The sequence below is a fragment of the Mytilus trossulus genome, chromosome 5, assembly GCF_036588685.1.
Source record: "Mytilus trossulus isolate FHL-02 chromosome 5, PNRI_Mtr1.1.1.hap1, whole genome shotgun sequence".
In the NCBI taxonomy this organism is placed as follows: Eukaryota; Metazoa; Mollusca; class Bivalvia; order Mytilida; family Mytilidae; genus Mytilus; species Mytilus trossulus.
In genome coordinates, this window is record NC_086377.1 from 34825364 (window position 1) to 34843500 (window position 18137).

General features: G+C 32.1%; 1 protein-coding gene and 2 long non-coding RNA genes across 3 annotated transcripts; 1 reads left to right on the plus strand and 2 right to left on the minus strand.

Annotated features, from left to right (window-relative positions):
* Positions 1 to 933: 933 nt before the first annotated feature.
* On the minus strand, positions 934 to 7662 carry LOC134719607 (perlucin-like protein). The gene is made up of 6 exons (XM_063582598.1): positions 7577 to 7662; positions 5035 to 5203; positions 4482 to 4591; positions 3906 to 3987; positions 1501 to 1727; positions 934 to 1073 (listed from the first exon to the last, which is right to left on the minus strand). The coding sequence occupies exons 2-6, from the start codon at positions 5201 to 5203 to the stop codon at positions 1068 to 1070; spliced, it is 594 nt and encodes a 197-aa protein (XP_063438668.1). The 5' UTR covers positions 7577 to 7662; the 3' UTR covers positions 934 to 1067.
* A 2835-nt stretch (positions 7663 to 10497) lies between these two features.
* LOC134718787 (uncharacterized) lies at positions 10498 to 12714 on the plus strand. Its single transcript, XR_010107439.1, has 2 exons — positions 10498 to 10718; positions 12518 to 12714. It is a non-coding gene; the product is annotated as an uncharacterized LOC134718787 (long non-coding RNA).
* On the minus strand, positions 12711 to 16296 carry LOC134718786 (uncharacterized). Its single transcript, XR_010107438.1, has 2 exons — positions 15667 to 16296; positions 12711 to 12876 (listed from the first exon to the last, which is right to left on the minus strand). It is a non-coding gene; the product is annotated as an uncharacterized LOC134718786 (long non-coding RNA).
* Positions 16297 to 18137: the final 1841 nt, after the last annotated feature.

The following is an 18137-nucleotide window of genomic DNA, read 5'->3' on the forward strand; positions in this document are numbered from 1 at the left end:
TTAGCTATGAAAGGTCCCGACGTGATAAATTTAAAACAATTCAAACGAGAAAGCTAACGGCCTAATGTATGTACAAAAATGAACGAAAAACAAAATTATGTAACATACCAACGAACGACAACTACTGTATTACAGGCATCGGACATGGGACAGCTACATACATAAATAATGAGGCGGGGTTAAACATGTTAGTTTTCTTTAATTCTCCTTTGGCGTCCACCGACTGAATAACAATCAGTGAACTGGGTATACACGTACATACTTTACTTGCTGGTTTAAAGTTAATTTATCAGATCATGTGAATCCTTTTTTAGGACGTCCATGTCATTCGAACGCTTCGGTAGATATACCAATCTTGCATGAAGGGTCCAAAATCTGCCGATATTTGCCGATTGACCTACATGTAGGATATCAAAAACCTCTTGTACGTTTGTGAACGTATCGGTCATTTGTATCAATATGCTATTTGGCACACAATCTTGATAAATTATTATGTTGTTCTGTTATACTACTGCTCCATGTTAAGGGAAGATTGAGGCCTCACAAACATGGTTTAACCCTGCCACATTATGTGTGTGTCTGTCCGAAGTCGGGAGCCTTTACTACGATGATTGTCGTTGGTTCATGTCTGCCATATCTGTTTTTCTTAAATTGTTTTGTTATAAATAAGGCAGTTAGTTTTCTTTTTTTTAATTCTAGACATTGCAAGCTTACTATACGGAATTGTGTTTTTCTCATTGTAAATGCCGTATATATACGATAGCCTATACTAACAGAAATTGCTTACATCAAATGTTTGGTGGATATCTATCTTATTGACAATTCTACCATATCTTCTGTGTTTTTTTTTTATATTTATAAGGTAAGTTCAGAAAGGCAGGGACGTATATAGTCCTAATATAAGTCCTTGAGAAAGGTAAGCAAACGCTTTATTCAGAAATAAAATTATAGACTATGTGCGCATGCACCTTGGAAGTCTCTTGGCTACGTATATACATGGTACAAAAGAATAAACTAGTACATATCGGTATCTGTTGGCGTCTGTAGAATCGTATCAGTTTCTGAACTTAAACCTGAAAATAAAAAAAAATGTTATTCATTATGATACAGAAACTGATTGAAAAATTAAAGAATACTGAAAAGGAGAATACCATCATGTCCCAAGTCAGGAGCCTGTATTTCAGTGGTTGTCGTTTGTTCATGTGTTACATATTTGGTTTTCGTTTAATTTTTTTATATATAAATAAGACCGTTAGTTTTCTCGTTTGAATTGTTTTACATTGTCATATCGGGGCCTTTTTATAGCTGACTATGCGGTATGGGCTTTATTCATTGTTGAAGGCCGTACGGTGATCTATAGTTTTTTTTATGTCTGTGTCATTTTGGTCACTTGTGGACAGTTGTCCCATTGGCAATCTTGCCACATCTTCTTTTTTCATATATATATATACCAATCATGTATGAAGCAGAATTAGAATAATATACATTAATTTGTATTACCCTTTCACAGATATATCCTGCGCGACTCGAGCACGGGAAATCATTCCAGTGGTAGGAATTACTACTGTACATGTTTATATGCGCACAGTCTTCTGCGCCATAACCATTGTCAGGCTGATTTTTGTTCCAGTCACTGAATGTCAATGTAGATCGGTCTGATTCCCACACCCAGCTGCCTTCTCTAGATATATCGTTTGCGCCAATCCACACACTTTTTAATCCTGATCCTGAATGTTTAAATTTAAGAGTAAATAATAAAATTGTTTTTTGAAGTATTGTGTTCGTGGATATAGTGTTTGTCTCACTGAATAAAAAAATGAGAAGGCAAACGGGGAATTTGACATGGAGACATCAACGCGACCAGAGATCAGAAAACAGCACAAGGCCACCAATGGGTCTTCAATGAGCAATCCCTCAACCAGAATAAGGCTTTTAAAAGCTGACCCCTACACAATCAAGTATACTAGTTGGCCCGATAGCATAGTTATTTCGTAGTGCATTATTTTAAACAATATTTTCAAATTATAAAAATCGCACCTGCTTGTTTCATTTTTTTTTACTGTGTAATGTACTACTACTGGGGAAATAATATCAAAATCATAGAAAAGTCTACCAGCTCTAACTCAATATATGGACAATTCTATGTTATGAGGGTCTAAAATTCAGTTTGACAGATTCATACATACTATTGTTTTTTTTTCTTTTTTTAACCTGTAATTTCATTGCATGAAAAACACGTTACAGTCACTGCTTTTGTTTTCACTAGTTTCAAAAATGCACGTCACACTAAACCTGGGACTGTTATACTAAGTTAGTGTAATAGTCCCAGACTTAACATGCTAAACTCGGAAACAAATGAATGAACCAAAATTTAATAATAATAATAAAAAAAAAATATACCAGATTATAAAAGGCCAGAGGTTCCTGACTTAAGTAACCTTATAATGGTTTTTTGATAATTTGCAGTGGTCAAGACTAAGCTATATGTTTGAATATTGTGTTTGAATATGCATGATGTTTCATACGGGTGGAATGTCCGTGTAACACACTAGATTTTGTATATTTCTATATAATTTAATTTTGGATGTAACGCGTCTTCTGATTGGCTGACGTTATTTTGTTATCAGCCCATATACATAATTTAGTCATGTGACCGAGACGCCATCAACGTTTTTTCATGGTTTTCTACGGTTAAAATGGAATTTAGAATTAAATTATAAGAAATGACTGTATAATATTTTTCCATTCTATTCGAAATAACATAAAAATGTGGTGCACACTGTTAAATAACACGCTACGCGCGTTATTCAGTGTGCACCAAAGTTTTTATATTATTTCTTCATAGACAGAAAAAATATTACAGTCATTCCTCAAACAGAAAATATTGCAAACGAGACACATATATATCTTAACTAGATGACATGGACGTAAGGCCACTGTGCAGTCTTTAACATTGAACAAAACCTATCTCGTATAGTCGGATACAAAAGACATAACAAAATGTGAACGATTCAAACGTAAAAAACTAATTAAAGACAAGAATTTATTTAACGAAAAAAAACCTAAAAAAGAATAAGACCGTCTTGTCTTCTTTCAAGCACAATTATATAATTTTTTTTAAATTTTATATGAAAAAGACATAATAAGTCTTATTTATAATGCTTTTGTGTTAGTAAATAAACTTTCACTTTTTGTTTGGTTTATATCTGTTATGTTAAAATTTGGTCTTTGGCAATTTATATTTTTACTTCAGCAACTTTATCGTAAAATTATGAATTGTTAAAGACAGAATTAAATTAATATAACACCTAGAAAGCACTGGATATTGGGTTAAAATTTGACATTACACACACAAACCTTTCAGAAGAGAATGATGTACATAATGAAAAAATCATGTAATTACAAGTAATTGTAAATCATATCTATGAGAAATCCAGAAAAGCGCTTCGGATGCAAGAAATTATTAAACGTCTTGTTTACAATTTTGTACATCACTAGGTCGATACCTCTGATGGTGGACTATCAGTCCCCGAGGGTATCATCAGTTCAGTAGTCAGTACTTTGGTACTGACATGATTTAACAAACTTTACTAAATTTGCACGTTTATTTTTGAAATTATCAAAAAACTTAAAGGTTTCAACTTCCTCAGGCAAAGTTGGCTTTAGATGAATTTGGCTATTTATTTTAGGTATTTTTGACATATAGCTCTTTAACGGTTTCGATTCCTTATACATCTTCGGATTGGAAATGTTTGTCCCTGAGCGTTCCTGATGAAGGTAAAACCAGAAAAGCGCTTTGGACGCAAGAAATTATTTAACGTCTTGTTTTTAATGATTACAGAATAAGCATTATGTTGAGTTACAAATAAGATATTGGGTTAAGATTTGACAGTACACACACAAACCTTTCATAACTTCTATAATCCAAAGGCTTTCTGACGAATCATCGATCTTAACTAAGTGACCACCCTTTTTATTACACACATTCTGAAATAACAAAATTACTTTTAGGTATGAATACGAAATATTTTTTAAGATGCGTTTTAAGTAAAAACATCTTTGAAATTTAATCAGATATCGCCCACCAGGAAGGGGAAATAACAACTGTACTAAATTTTTTTCGGTTTTGCGGGAATTAAGATATTTTATTTACCTCAAATTGTATGCAGATATATCATAAGTAATACAGATATCTCATAAAGAATAGATAAGATTTATTTTCAATAAAGGATCCATCATGGGCATAGTACAGTGATTTTTAATTGCAATGGAAGATATCTTATACACTCAGTAAGATATTTCATAAACTTTTTAAGGTGAAAAATTGTATGCATGGATGGCTTTGCATGATTATTCTTTTGTTGACAGATGCCTATTGTATTGTCACTATTTCAGTCTTACTTTTAGAATACGTTCTTTTTGTGTTGATTTTTATCAGATATCATAATTCAACCTTATTTTGAAATGCGTTCTATGCTTACTTTTGCGCTTGTCCAAGACATGTTATCGCCGTTGAAGTAATAGCAGTGTCCGCTATAGTGCTTCCAACCACTTGGACAATTTACCTGGAGGATTCCATTTGTAGATTTTTCTATAAAAAAAATATTTGATGTTTTTTATCGGCCTTGTTATTAATAAGAGCATCAACAATTAGCTATTCCACCAGAATCAACACAACGTTTAAATAGAAAGCATGTGTTATGCCTTAAAAAATGTAAAATATTCTTATTTGAAATTATAGCTCAGTTTTGTAAATTTAAACTGATAAGTTGCTGGTCAGAATATATGTTTATTAGTTTTTATTAATATATTTTTTTCTATTTCTTTGAGTTTAAATTTAAGTAAATCCTTGGTGGATAGTTGTCTAATTGTTCAATCATTTCTCATCTTCTTATTTTTACATAGTACTGGCCTAATATGTTTGTGTCATTTTAGTCTTTTGTGGATAATTGTCTCATTGGCAATCATACCACATCTTCTTTTTTATATTATAGATCAAACTGATATAATAAATCTTTGGAAAAAAAATCATACTTTTTAAGTTTGTTTCCAGAACTTGCATCTGTTCATTCAATGCTAGCATCGTCTGTCTCATGCTCGTTATTAGAGCTTCGTCATTATCATTGAGACACGGTTCTGTGTATTGTTCATCTATAGCACGAACAAATGTAAAAAGTAAACAAGCAAATTTCATCTGAAGCATCTACAAATAGAAAAAGAAATATACTATTTGATTGAACAATTACACGGTAGGTATAATATAGTGTCCAGCTAGGACCGTGGTTTTTCGAGTGATTTGATCAGGCTTTTCCCGCTTTTTTCCGAGTGATTCTGTTAAAAAATGTGAACAAACAGACTTCCTTTCTGATAAGAATTTATATGTAAGCTTGAGTTTAACATACAAAGATATACAAGGTGTGTTAGTATTAATTTAAAAAGATTAAAATATATTATCAGTCCCATATTATTTTTTGTTAAAAAAAGTTGAATTTTGCTTTTATTCCAAAAAAACAGAATAACGCCAATTTTATACGCAAACCATGCACTGCAAATTTCGATGAAAATGCATACGTGGAATCCTTATATCTTTGGATATACTGACACTTTACAACATTCTTATTATTGCATTGAATACGACATTTTGAGACTATATTTATTTCTGTGTTCGGGTTTTTTCGAAAGCAGTCCGGGATTTTTCGAGTGCCTCCGTGTTTTATCGAGTGATTATACAAATTTCTGTTGCTTAAAATGTTAATTCTAACGCAACAACGTTTGTAATGTTCATTTTGATTGGGTAACGTATCTTTTTTACATGGCATCAATTGACAATTATACTGTTGTTTTTTCCACTTCTTTTAAATTACATGTTCATTATACAATGTTATATATGCACGATGCCGACAATCTAATGTAAGCATAGACAATTTGGATTGAGACGTTCGCATAGTGTGTTAAGCTGATGAACTATTTATTTCATTGTTAACTGTCTATATAATTATGAAATTTAAATCAAATTTGATTGTAAATGGAAATAAAAACTGGTCGGATTTAGTGTGTTTATGAGTTTTTTCTTTTTCTTTTTTTATGATTCTATTTTGTGGAGGCAGGGAGCAGACTTCTTTTATTAGCATATTTCTTATTACATACCATTTTTCTGATGCTGTTCAGTAGGTTTTTTTTCTGCGTTTTTTTTAATAAAAAGCTGCGCCACGAGTGCATCCTACGCCCATAGCGTTTTCAAAAAATAAGTTCATTCTCTTATGGTTGAGGCTTATTATCTATATCTTGCATGAATAGATATTTCTTGTATCACACCGCATAGAGTAAACGTTAAATCTAAAATTTATAAAAGGGAGGATATCTCAAAAGATATAAACAATTCTCCGAAGTTTCATGTAAATCGGTTACAGCGTTTGTAAGTTTTTTTCAGACTTGCTTACGACAGACAACGGAATACCATAATACGCCCCGTACAAAAACTCTGAGCTTCACCACAAAAAAACATTATAAGCTGTGACAACAAAAGTAAAATGAAATGAAGTTGAAAAGATTATGAGTCCCCTGCGCTTTGTTCTAAAGACCTTTTTATAAAGGATCCAACAATTTCTAATTTAATACTGGAAAGTTGTGGTAGAACGTTTTCCAAACAGAATTAATTTGAAAAAGGTTATTTTGATCATCACGGTAGTAATATTGCTTTGTGATTTATTGGGAAGATATGATATGTCCTTCAATTGATAACAGTTATTAACCAGAAAGTCAAGAATACCTTTTTTATCAAAATTTTCTATAAAAAACCCGAACGATTTCACAGTTGCTTTTGAAAAAGACCGGACAATAATAAACACTCATTTCATTTGTTAGATACCAAGAGAGATTGTGGTTTTTGTTGATCAACACATGTAAAGTAATCAAAATCAGTTGGGTAGTCATGAAAAAAACTATGATAATTACGAATAAACAGTTAATTGACGATTTCGCATGTTTTTTCACTCGAAAAGAACGGATCTACACAAAAAAAAAAAACGATCCTAGTCGGACACTATACCTACCGTGAATTAGATAGATGTTTGGTAAACATTCGCACATCCAAGTTGAAATATAACCTCACGTCATTGGTCGAAATTGCGTTGAGTATGAAATTAGCCAATCACAACGTTTTCTAAACGGCTAATTTCAAATGAAGTGACATCAAAAATGTCTAGTAGTACATTTGATTTAAAAATTTATTTATTGTAATGTATATTGTATTTTAAGTCATTATTTCTTACATATTCACATAACTGTAAGTATTGAATTTCAGTGAATGTTATATAAGAGGTACCCCAACCAATATTTATATCGAAGTTAGCCAGCACCCCCTTTCCATTATATGAATTACAGCAACCTTTGACCACTGAATTAACAGTTGCATGTTTTATTTTAATAAAGCTCTGTCTACATTGTATTTTTTTGGCAAAAATTATCAAAATTTCAAGATATCTATACATCGATACGTTCCATTCAAATTTATAGAAATGGAAAGGTATTAATCTAGATACAAATTAAAAAGATAAACGTAGAAATCTATACTTACCGTAAAATCTTTACTGTGCAATATAGAGTTTGAGAAAAACGTAAAAAAATCAAATGACCGAATTGCATGCCTTTTTACACACAATACAGCTGAATGTTCGATCAGTGGTTTACTATTTCAATGTCAGACACTTATATCTATCGATGTTTGGAAACATATACTAAATTCAGTGTAATATGATCGAACCCATGTTTTGCTCGGTTTGAAAAATAAAAATAAAATAACATGTATACGTGTTGAAGTCATTTTTTTTCAAGCTCAGTTTACGTGTTGAAGTCATATTTTTTCAAGTTACATTTTCTGTGTATGCTAGTATATGGCTGAGACTACAGGCTTTAACCAGGAACATATATTATAGTAGTCTCAGTCCCAGGTTATATGATTTATTAAAATAAGTACTGATTCGACTTGGGGAAATTAATTAAATAACTGAGAGAAGTATACAGTATTTGTGGTGAAATTGATGACTAAGGCAAAAATGAAGTTTTCCAGTTATGGCTTTATACGCCCGCCCGCAAAGCCTACATTTTAATCCATAACTACTTTCTTGTTTTGTGTTTTGCTTGAATCAAGACTACATGGCCTACTTTCTTGTTTTAAGTTTTGCTTATATAAAGACTACATGACCTATTTTCTTGTTTTGTGTTTTGATTGCCGTGAATCCAGACTACCGTGACAAACTTTATTAATATCGATGTAACCCAATCATTGAAATATGTAATCGCTGTGTATAAAATACGATAAATTGGCGTTAAATGTGCAGTGGCAAATACTACATGCATATCAGGACTTGCATTAATTTGAGTATTATTACTATTAACCCTGCTAAAATCCAACCAACCACTCTTCACTCTTAATTCTAAATAGATATAAGAAGATGTCGTATGAGTGCCAATTGTATATAGTTTTATCAAAAATTTATTTTTCGAATGTACATACGTTATTTCAGTGTATATAAAGTGCGAATCCAGTTAGTTCATTTTACTGTTATATGCGGGTATGTCTATTGTAGAATAAAGGATCATGGGAAAACTGTATTTGTTTACGTTTTGAAAATATCAAGTTAAGTGATTTGAAGGAAAGTTTTAAAATATTTTCATTGTGATATGTCTTTATAATATACAATCATAGCATTAAAGTTCAAATAAGTGTTATAAAAGCATCATAATATAGCATATCGATTATTGAAAGCGATCCTTTTTAACTATAGATGCGATGAATTATCACTGTTAGTGCAGTCATTATTAATGTAGAATTTTCAAAGATGCGAGGAATTTTTATTGTAGAATTATGTGATAGATGCACTTGCAACAAATGAAAAAACTTAGTTGATGACTTAAGGATTTATGATACTTGTAATTTCAAATTGAAATACAAACTCCTAATTCATTTTCATCAAATATATAGCTTTTCAAACTTGTAAAAAAAGCGATTCTCTAAATGAAAAATTCTAGATCCGCGAATGGATACTACCGCAGAGGTAAAACCATACACATTTGGGTTATTGTACACGAAATGCATGCTACAATTAATTTTTGTTGATTTTAGACCCTTTGGAACTCTATGTGGGCTATTTCAGAAACTAGGCAAAAAATCACCAAACTAGATACACGGTTAGATTCAGCATGTCAACGAATCCCAAATATCTATATAAAAGGACTTTTGTCTATAAATTTTGACCCCACAAAATTGAAAAAGGGACCAAAAATATAAAAAAATGCATGCATCGGATACATTTGTTATTGAAGGCATGACTGTAGCAATAGGATGAGTATAAAAAAAAATATCTTATTCTGGGGTCTCATTGGGGGTTCTGATCCTGGATCCCGCTTACTGTTTTGGCAGATTCCCGTATTCCGCTTATTGCTTTGTCAGATTCCCGTATCCCGCTTATACTATGCTGTTCTCATTTTTTTAAATTATCCGTGTCCCGCTAGACTTCATTTCTCGTTTTTCACGACACAATCATTTGACTTTCACCTGTTACGCTTGCAAAAAATCGGCAATCCGGCGTCACGCTTATACCCAAATGCGACCCACTATTTTACTCTATTCTGACTCATATTAAGCCAATTAAAAATATATTAAAAAAGAAGCGTGAATTTTTTTTATCCCGTCTTTATCCCGTCTCGTTTCGTTTTTGAGCCATATATAGATGTCGTACATGTATGTGACAATGAGACAACTCTCCATCCGAGTCACAATTTATAAAAGTAGACCATTATACGTCAAAATACGGTCTTCAACATGGAGTCTTGGCTCACCCGAACAGTAAGTTATAAACGGCTTCAGTGTAAAACGTTTTAAATGGGAAAACAGAGGTTCAATCTATATCAAGATGTACGTAATTAGTGGTGAAGTGTCATGGAAATGGATAAAAAAAAATTAGGATACAGATTCATATACGCTTTATAAGAAACTAAATGGAATACATTTGAAATAAATGTTATTTCTATCAAGGAATTGTATATTTAAATATACAATTCCTTGTTTCTATTGAATTTATTAGAGTGTTTTAAAACCAAACTTTCCTCCGTAAGTTAAATTTTATCAAATCTTTCTCTTACTTTATCTATTGTTTGAGCAAGTCGGCTAAATTAAGGCTTTACAGCTAATTTCTCAATGCATGTAAAGCAAAACTTTGGTTGGCTTGCTTGCTTTGTTTGTGTAATTAAAGGTGAAATGCAAAGGTTTTTGAAAACCTTTTTTGTTTCATATTTTAATGAATTGGTTAAAATAAATACTAAAAAAAATATTGGTAGTCGTATGCGTGTCCTCGTAATACCTATAAAACAGGTAACTTCATGGTTCATCGTGGAAAGTGCAACATGATTGTCTCCCTTTGTTCCGGAATGCTGATGACGTCATATGTGTCCTATCATTATGCAAACAAACAAGCATGGCCGCTAATGTGTGAACGACAATACAACGATACAACTATGGACTATCGATTCACTGACGATGAACGTGAACAGATATACGTTTTCAGTACAATCATACATGTATGAACCTGTAAGTCAGAGCCAGAGGCATGCAGGTGCCGAATCAGTAACTGGATAAAAAAAAACATTTTCTGCATCCGATGGTGAAGATGGAAACGAAATAGATCTCTAACAGCCTGCCGGCTTCAAAATCTCTCATGGTGCGTAAATTATATGTAAAATAATGTATTTAGGCATAATTTTTGTGAGTCCGAGATTACTCTGACATCCAACGGCTATTTTGTATGGCAAGCTCGGGCCCTCGGCACGACCCCAGTTTGTCTGGCAAAACCACCGTTGGGCGTCATAGCTCGAGTCATCTCGGACAAATTTTTTGTAATCATAATAATAATGATATAATTATATATAATTAGGTTGGAATACACAGTACATGTTCATTGCGACCTTTAGCTGTTGAGGGAGGGGCTGGAAGGGAACATGAGAAATTGAGGGGGAGTTGGAATTGGAGGTTCGGAATTGGATAGGTTGGGGAACAGGAAAATTATCACAGACCCCTGCCCACCCCTCTTTAGTTTAAGTTAAGACAAAAAGGGGGTGAGATTTTGTTTTATTTGATTGAAAATGAAGGCCTGAAATGGAAATGTCTGCAAATGATACTATCAATTCTTCCCTCTCTGTATGATATATACATCATTACAATGTACAATGTACATGTATGTAATTACAATATAGTGGGTAATATAAAGAAAAGCAATTGTGTGTGGTAATGTACAGTGAATCTACATGTGAGCACTATATATTATATGTAGATGTAGACAATTTTTGTCATGAATTATTAAACATTTCTGAATAAATTATATTTATAGTCACTAGTCAGTCCTAATTTTGAACAAATTTTGAAAATTTACAGTACTTTAATACAATGAGTTGGTGAAATATCTTCATACATGTACATTTGTGAATGTCATGGGTGTGATGTACTTGCATATACATATATATATCAAAACTTGGGGAGGGTGGGTGCATGTTTGATAATGTTGATTCGTTTAAATAAATTTTAAGTTGAATGGAATAAATTAAGAAAATGTATTTCTCTCTTTTTTTAAAAATTCAATACATGATGATTGATCAACTTGGCAAACTTGCTACAGTAAGACACTGTTGCATTTATCCCTTTTGATTGATTGGTTTTGTCCAACCCAAACCATACCTTCTTGTGCATGTTGTATTATGAATACATGGGTGAATACCTTCAAGAAAGTAATCCATTTGATCCAAATCATAGAGTAAGTATACTGTCACATTGCTTAATAATGACAGTAGCAAGTAACCCCTCATTATGGACTAACTTGTACTACTTTTATTCTTTTATTTTGCCAACACAAACCTATCAATTACCCTGTATGGAATCTAGTTTTCTGGAAATTTCACATTTCTTGGTCTCCTCATGACATACTGTTGCATGTATTGTTAATATTTTTAAAGACAAGAAAGTAATTAATTTTCTGTGATTAGGTTTTTAACAAACAAATTCAATTAAAACAATGAATATCCCTTGCATTTATGTGTGACTGGCACAGAGACTGATGCATACAAAGCAATTCATGTTCAGTTTTCATAGATTTCTATACCAGCAGCTGTTTCAGAATCAGAAGCACCAGTAAATGTAAATTTTGTATATAATTTCTGTGCCATTTGGCCTCTTGCGTATTGTTGTCTCATTGACACCCATTCCACTACTTCCCTACAACAAGCTATAATAAGATTACAGTTGATAAATAAAGTAAGATTTTGTACTTGCATGATTTTTAAATCCTTATCAAGTTTCAAAAGAGTAAATAAACAACCATATGATTTTTACTACTAAATATGTATGCATAAAGAAGATGTGGGATATACATGTACATATATTGGACAGCAACCAAACAAAAATAACCAAGGCATTTTGTAAACTTTCATTTTTAAAATAAGTTCTCACTGAATACTTTTTTGTTTTTAGAAATAAAAGATATTTAGCACAAAGAAGATTTACCATGTAATAGGAGAAACATAAGAGTTGTGTTGCCATCAGGTGTTGTTTGCCAAAAAAGGGAACAGTTCTCAGCTGAACAATTTACAGACTATAAATAGCCCTAATGACCACACAAAGAGTCAATTTATATTAACCATATTGATAATAAAATTTTATCACATTTATTTATTGTTTAATTTATTTATGAGTGGTCTCCTTTTCTTGTCTGTTTGCCTGATCTGTTAGCAGAGGTGGCTCAGACAGTCTTTTATCCACTGTTGCTACAATTGTATATCTAAGCCACTTGTGTATGAAGGATTCTTCCATAAGTTCATGCACATTAATACCTTTAAAAATAAATAAAAAGATAATTAGTCTTGTTCAATTGAAAAAAAAACAATTTGATTTGCATAGGAACAACATACATGTAGCTTGAATCTTAAATTTCAGCATGGTTATTAATTATGGACAACTTTCATTGGATGCCAGACTTCTTATGGATTTTTTTAAATAATAACACCATAATTTATATGTACTTTCTACATCATTTAGTGTCTGGTTGAGAGATGTCTCATTGGAAATCATATCCATCTTCTTATTTCTATATCTGTTAATTAATCAGTTTCAAATTAATGTGACTGACTAAAAAACGTAATGTCCATCTACTACTGTCTTACAATGTAGACATGTGAACAAAAACTAGAGAAGCTATAGATAAAGCAGGAATGAATACAAAAAAAGGAGAAATTAACAACTTTAGGTCATTGTACAGCCTTCAACAATGGCCATACCGCATAGTAAGATAAAGAAGGCTCCATTGACAAATGTAAAACAATTCAAAAGAGAAAACTGATGGCCTAATCTATGTACAAAACATAAAAAAAACAAATATGAAGCAAATTAACAAACAACTTCCACTGAATGACCATGATGACAGGCTCCTGAAACAGAGAGGACATACAAAATGTAGCCGGTTACTTGTATATCCCAACCACAAAAAGACTAATTACTCATATGAATGTACTGGCAGTTACTGACAGCTAATAAAAAAGTCTTTCATATCTCTGAATTCAATTATCATTTCTTTTTCATTCTTAAATCTTTTTATTCTCTTTTTTTAATGATTGCCATACAGAGTTGGCTTAGGCTCAGTTTTAAAATCTGTATTTGACTTGATAGTTATATGCAATATAAAAAAGATGTGGTATGATTGCCAATGAGACAACTATCAACAAAAGACCAAAATGACACAGACATTAACAACTAAAGGTCACTCTATGGCCTTCAACAATGAGCAAAGCCCATACCGCATAGTCAGCTGTAAAAGGCCCCGATAAGACAATGTAAAACAATTCAAACGAGAAAACTAACAGTCTTATTTATTATTTGATTATATAAAAAAATGAACGAAAAACAAATATGTAACACATTAAAAAATGACAACCACTGAATTACAGGCACATGCATAAATAATGTGGTGAGGTTAAACATGTTAGCGGATCCTAACCCTCCCCTAACCTGGGACAGTGGTTTAACAGTACAACATAGGAACGAACTATAAAAATCAGTTGAAAAAGGCTTAACCCATCAAATGGACACAAATACAAGTGGACGTGGCTGAGACTTGTACATTCCGACACAAAAAGACACAATTGACAGATCTGAGAGTACACACAGTTATCTGACAGCTAGTTCAAAGCCACTAATTATAACAACTAATAAAAAATCATGCATCTAAGACTAAACTATCAGCCTTGTGTTTTGTTTCGGTTAAGGTTTACCTCATTGAAGGTTTTATACTGACATGTACATGTACACTGTAGGTGAAGTACATTGTATATCATTTTTATTTAGCCTTTGACTTTTGTTTAAAAATTGAGACATAGTGATCCTACATTCTGTCGACGGCATCGTCGTTGTCCACAAACATTCACTCTGTGGTTAAAGTTTTTTTAAACTTGTAAAATAATAATAACTTTCTTTAACATGTTAAATTGGCCTGGATTTCTACCAAACTTGGACAGAAGCATCAAGATACAGAAGCTCATGATCATAAGATAGTACATATAAGTTAATTTTGTTAAAAGGAATCTATTTTTTCCGTATTTTACATATAAATAGACTTAAGTGTTTCTGCCAATTATCATTACATAGTCTGCAGTTCAAGTTTTTAAATATTTATTAGATTCATTAACTTTCATGTTTTTTTTACCAAACTTGAACAGAAGCTGCTCACAATATAACGATAGAATCAAGTGGATTTTTTAATTATTTTTCCCCCCTCATTTTCTTTTTTGAGCCTGCAATTAACAACAAAAGTAGGCGAAACTATGTGTTCCGTTGAACCCTTACATATTTTATACAATACTATATATACATAAATGAGACAGCAAGCTATCAGCAAATTATTCATTGTTATTTTTTTAATACTTTATATACAGAAATCAGACAGCAACCTATCAACAAATTATGTTTTTGTAAGTCAGAGGTGGATTTAGGGTAGGCGGGCCTTTTTGGAAAAAAAATTGGTTGCTTTATAGTTTCATTGAAACGTGACTGGAGCGGGCATCCACTTATGAAAATTTCTGAATCCGCCACTGTAGGTTTTATATTTTCCTGGTATTTTAATATAAGCCCCTGCCTCCTTTTATAGAAAAAAGATCAGAGATTATCTTTCAAACCTACCTCCATTTTGTTATCACTCTTAGAAAACATTTAAAATGTCTGTATTTGGTCTGTCGTACATGTAACTGCAAGTGACACACTTGTGTTCATTCATTTTAGAGGGGGGATAGGAGGGGTCCTGATCACGAAATCCCGGGCTAAAAAACACGAAATCCCGAGGTCCCGAATTTAAATAAAGTAAATCCCGACGTCCCGAAATCAGAAAAAAAAGTATTCTCGGATCCCGAAAGGGTCAATCCCGAAATCCCGAGCTTAAAAACACCCGATCCCGGAGTCCCGATAAAGGTCCTATCCCCCCTCATTTTATGCAGGTCAGCTATGACATGACTCTTCTAAACATTTTACAGCCTCGAGCACAAATGATGCATACCCTGCGGCCCTGCTTTAATTTAAGAACCAAATATGCCTTACGAATAATAAAATATATGACTTTTTAAATGTAATGTAAATACCTCTCATCTCCGTCATTTTCCTATGCCATGGCTATGTACTAGATGCATACTATGATACTTGGGCTGGCTCCCTGCAGGAAGGGCAGGGGTCTGTTCCTGCCGTTATGTCATAATTAAATAAAGTCAAAACATTTGCTTTCAGTCTTATTCTGATTTGGTGTGAATGTCATGAACGAGACAATCCTTGCACCAATAACAAATTGATCAACAAAATCCAAGTGTTTGGGGTCATAATCTGGAATGCTCCGTTTAACGAAGTTTAATTTTGCCTCTTCACCTTTCGTGTCCAAATCTTTCGTCTTTGTTGGTCTTTCGGAAATGTAAACAAACATTATCCCCGACCTGATCCAGTAGTACAGTTGTATGCAACACAAAACACCATAGCCGGATAACGTTGTTTACAAGTTTACGTTCTAACACATGTCTTCGATACCAATGTAACAAAGGACTCACATGACGTCACAGCGAGAAGGAAATAAAGGGAGATAAACAAGGTTGATATTTCCCGTACTTTTCGACACAAATATTTACCTGTTATTTTTAGTACCAACGAGGTTTGGGATTATTGTATTAATATAAATTTCATCATTTTAAACATAAATTCTTACGATTTTCCCCTTTTCCTCAATTTTTTTTTCTGCCTTTGCATTTCACCTTTAATATTGTTTATACAAACATTGTAAACAAGATTGACATTTTTAAACAATATGAATAGGCAAAGTTTAACCTGTATGTTTAATATTTGAATTAAAATGGGTGTTATCATAATGATTATCCAATAAAAGAAAAGCAAGCAAGTCAACTAAAGTCTTGCTCTACATGCTTAAAGAAATGAGCTGTAATAGATAAAAAAAAATATACAGTGAAAATGCACCGCATATACAATACTAATGATTCGCTCCACAGTGAAAATGAAAGAATAGTATCATTATTCGACAGTAAACATGACTGGCATTACAAAATCATCATAGTGGAATTTAGTTAAATATGAAGAAACTGAATGACAAAACATATTCTACGTTATACAACTTTATTAATTGTATTAAAATGAATATTTTTTACTGCAACAACATCTTACCTGTTAGTTATAAATCACCTGCATGATCTGTTTGTGAAATGTCCTAAATATTCACCTATTTTGGTATATATTTCACAGCTGGATGGCTTTAGGCGCGATAAAACCCCGCTCGCATCTCTTTCTTTGTTTTATTAGTATTATGTATTTCTGAACATATACATTTTAACTAATTTTCTTCATTTTCTTCAAAAATAAAAAAAAGTTCGTCTGTTTATTTATCATTCTACATTAGACATTAATGGCATATACAGTAAAAATGATATTTTAGGATCCGCACTTTACATACACTGTTATTTTGTTTTTTCTTGATTTTGTTATTTTTGATTTTTTCCTTGCTAAAATGTAAAATTATAAATTTTATAGTCGACGCCCGGCGAATAATCTTCAATAATTGAAGGATCGCTTGAAACTTAAAGAAGAAGAAGAGACAACTCTCCATCTCAATCATAATTTGTAAAAGCATTACAGGCCAAAGTACTACATTACAGGTCAAAAGCTGTATACTCAGCAGAAAAGCAGCAAATATGTAATAAACTTTTAAAGTCTTTGATTTGATCCAGCTGAGTCCATAAACATTTGTAAAAATTTTGTAAAAAGCAGGGTTCTCACTAGAACAAGACCATGAGTCGTCTGTCATAGTTGATAATGTTGAAAACTGGTGAGTTAAAAGATACTCAAAGATTGTACAATGCTGTATTAACCGAGCAAATATCATGATTTTATAATAAGTGTTAAAAAATAAATCTTTAAAAATGTTGTGTCATTTCCTTGCTCTATTTTGTCTTGAGGACTGAACTAATAAATTATATAGCAATACAATTTCATCTTCTGTCTGTTTGACATGCCATGACCAAAAAAATATAAGTCCTAAGAGAGAATACTGCTGAGTCCATTTTATTTTGCTTCTCTCCTATCAATTTACAACTATAAATAATACCAGGGGTCAAGGGTCCTTGGTCATAAAACTTGATGAGTTCTACAAGAAACTGTGTGCTTGTATCACCAAATACAGTATTTAGATTGACAGATTTCTGGTTTTGAGCATAATAAACTTGTTGGTCAAAATTTTATAGCAATACCAAACATTTTGAAATGAATAACTAAAACTTAAGTTTGATTTTTTTTTTATTTGGAAAGATGGCATGTACATTATATGTAAACAGCCACTCATCAAAATGTTCAATAACAAATGCATAAGAAAACAAAACAAGTGTAAACGTTCACAAAAATTTTAAAAACATGTAAAAGATATAGAAATATCAAAACAACACAAAAAGAGTACACTCACAAAACAAATTAAATACACATTGTAATTCAAAATATAGAATAAATTACATATAGTTATTCCAAGAATAGAATAAAATACACATTGTTATTCTACAATAATGAAACA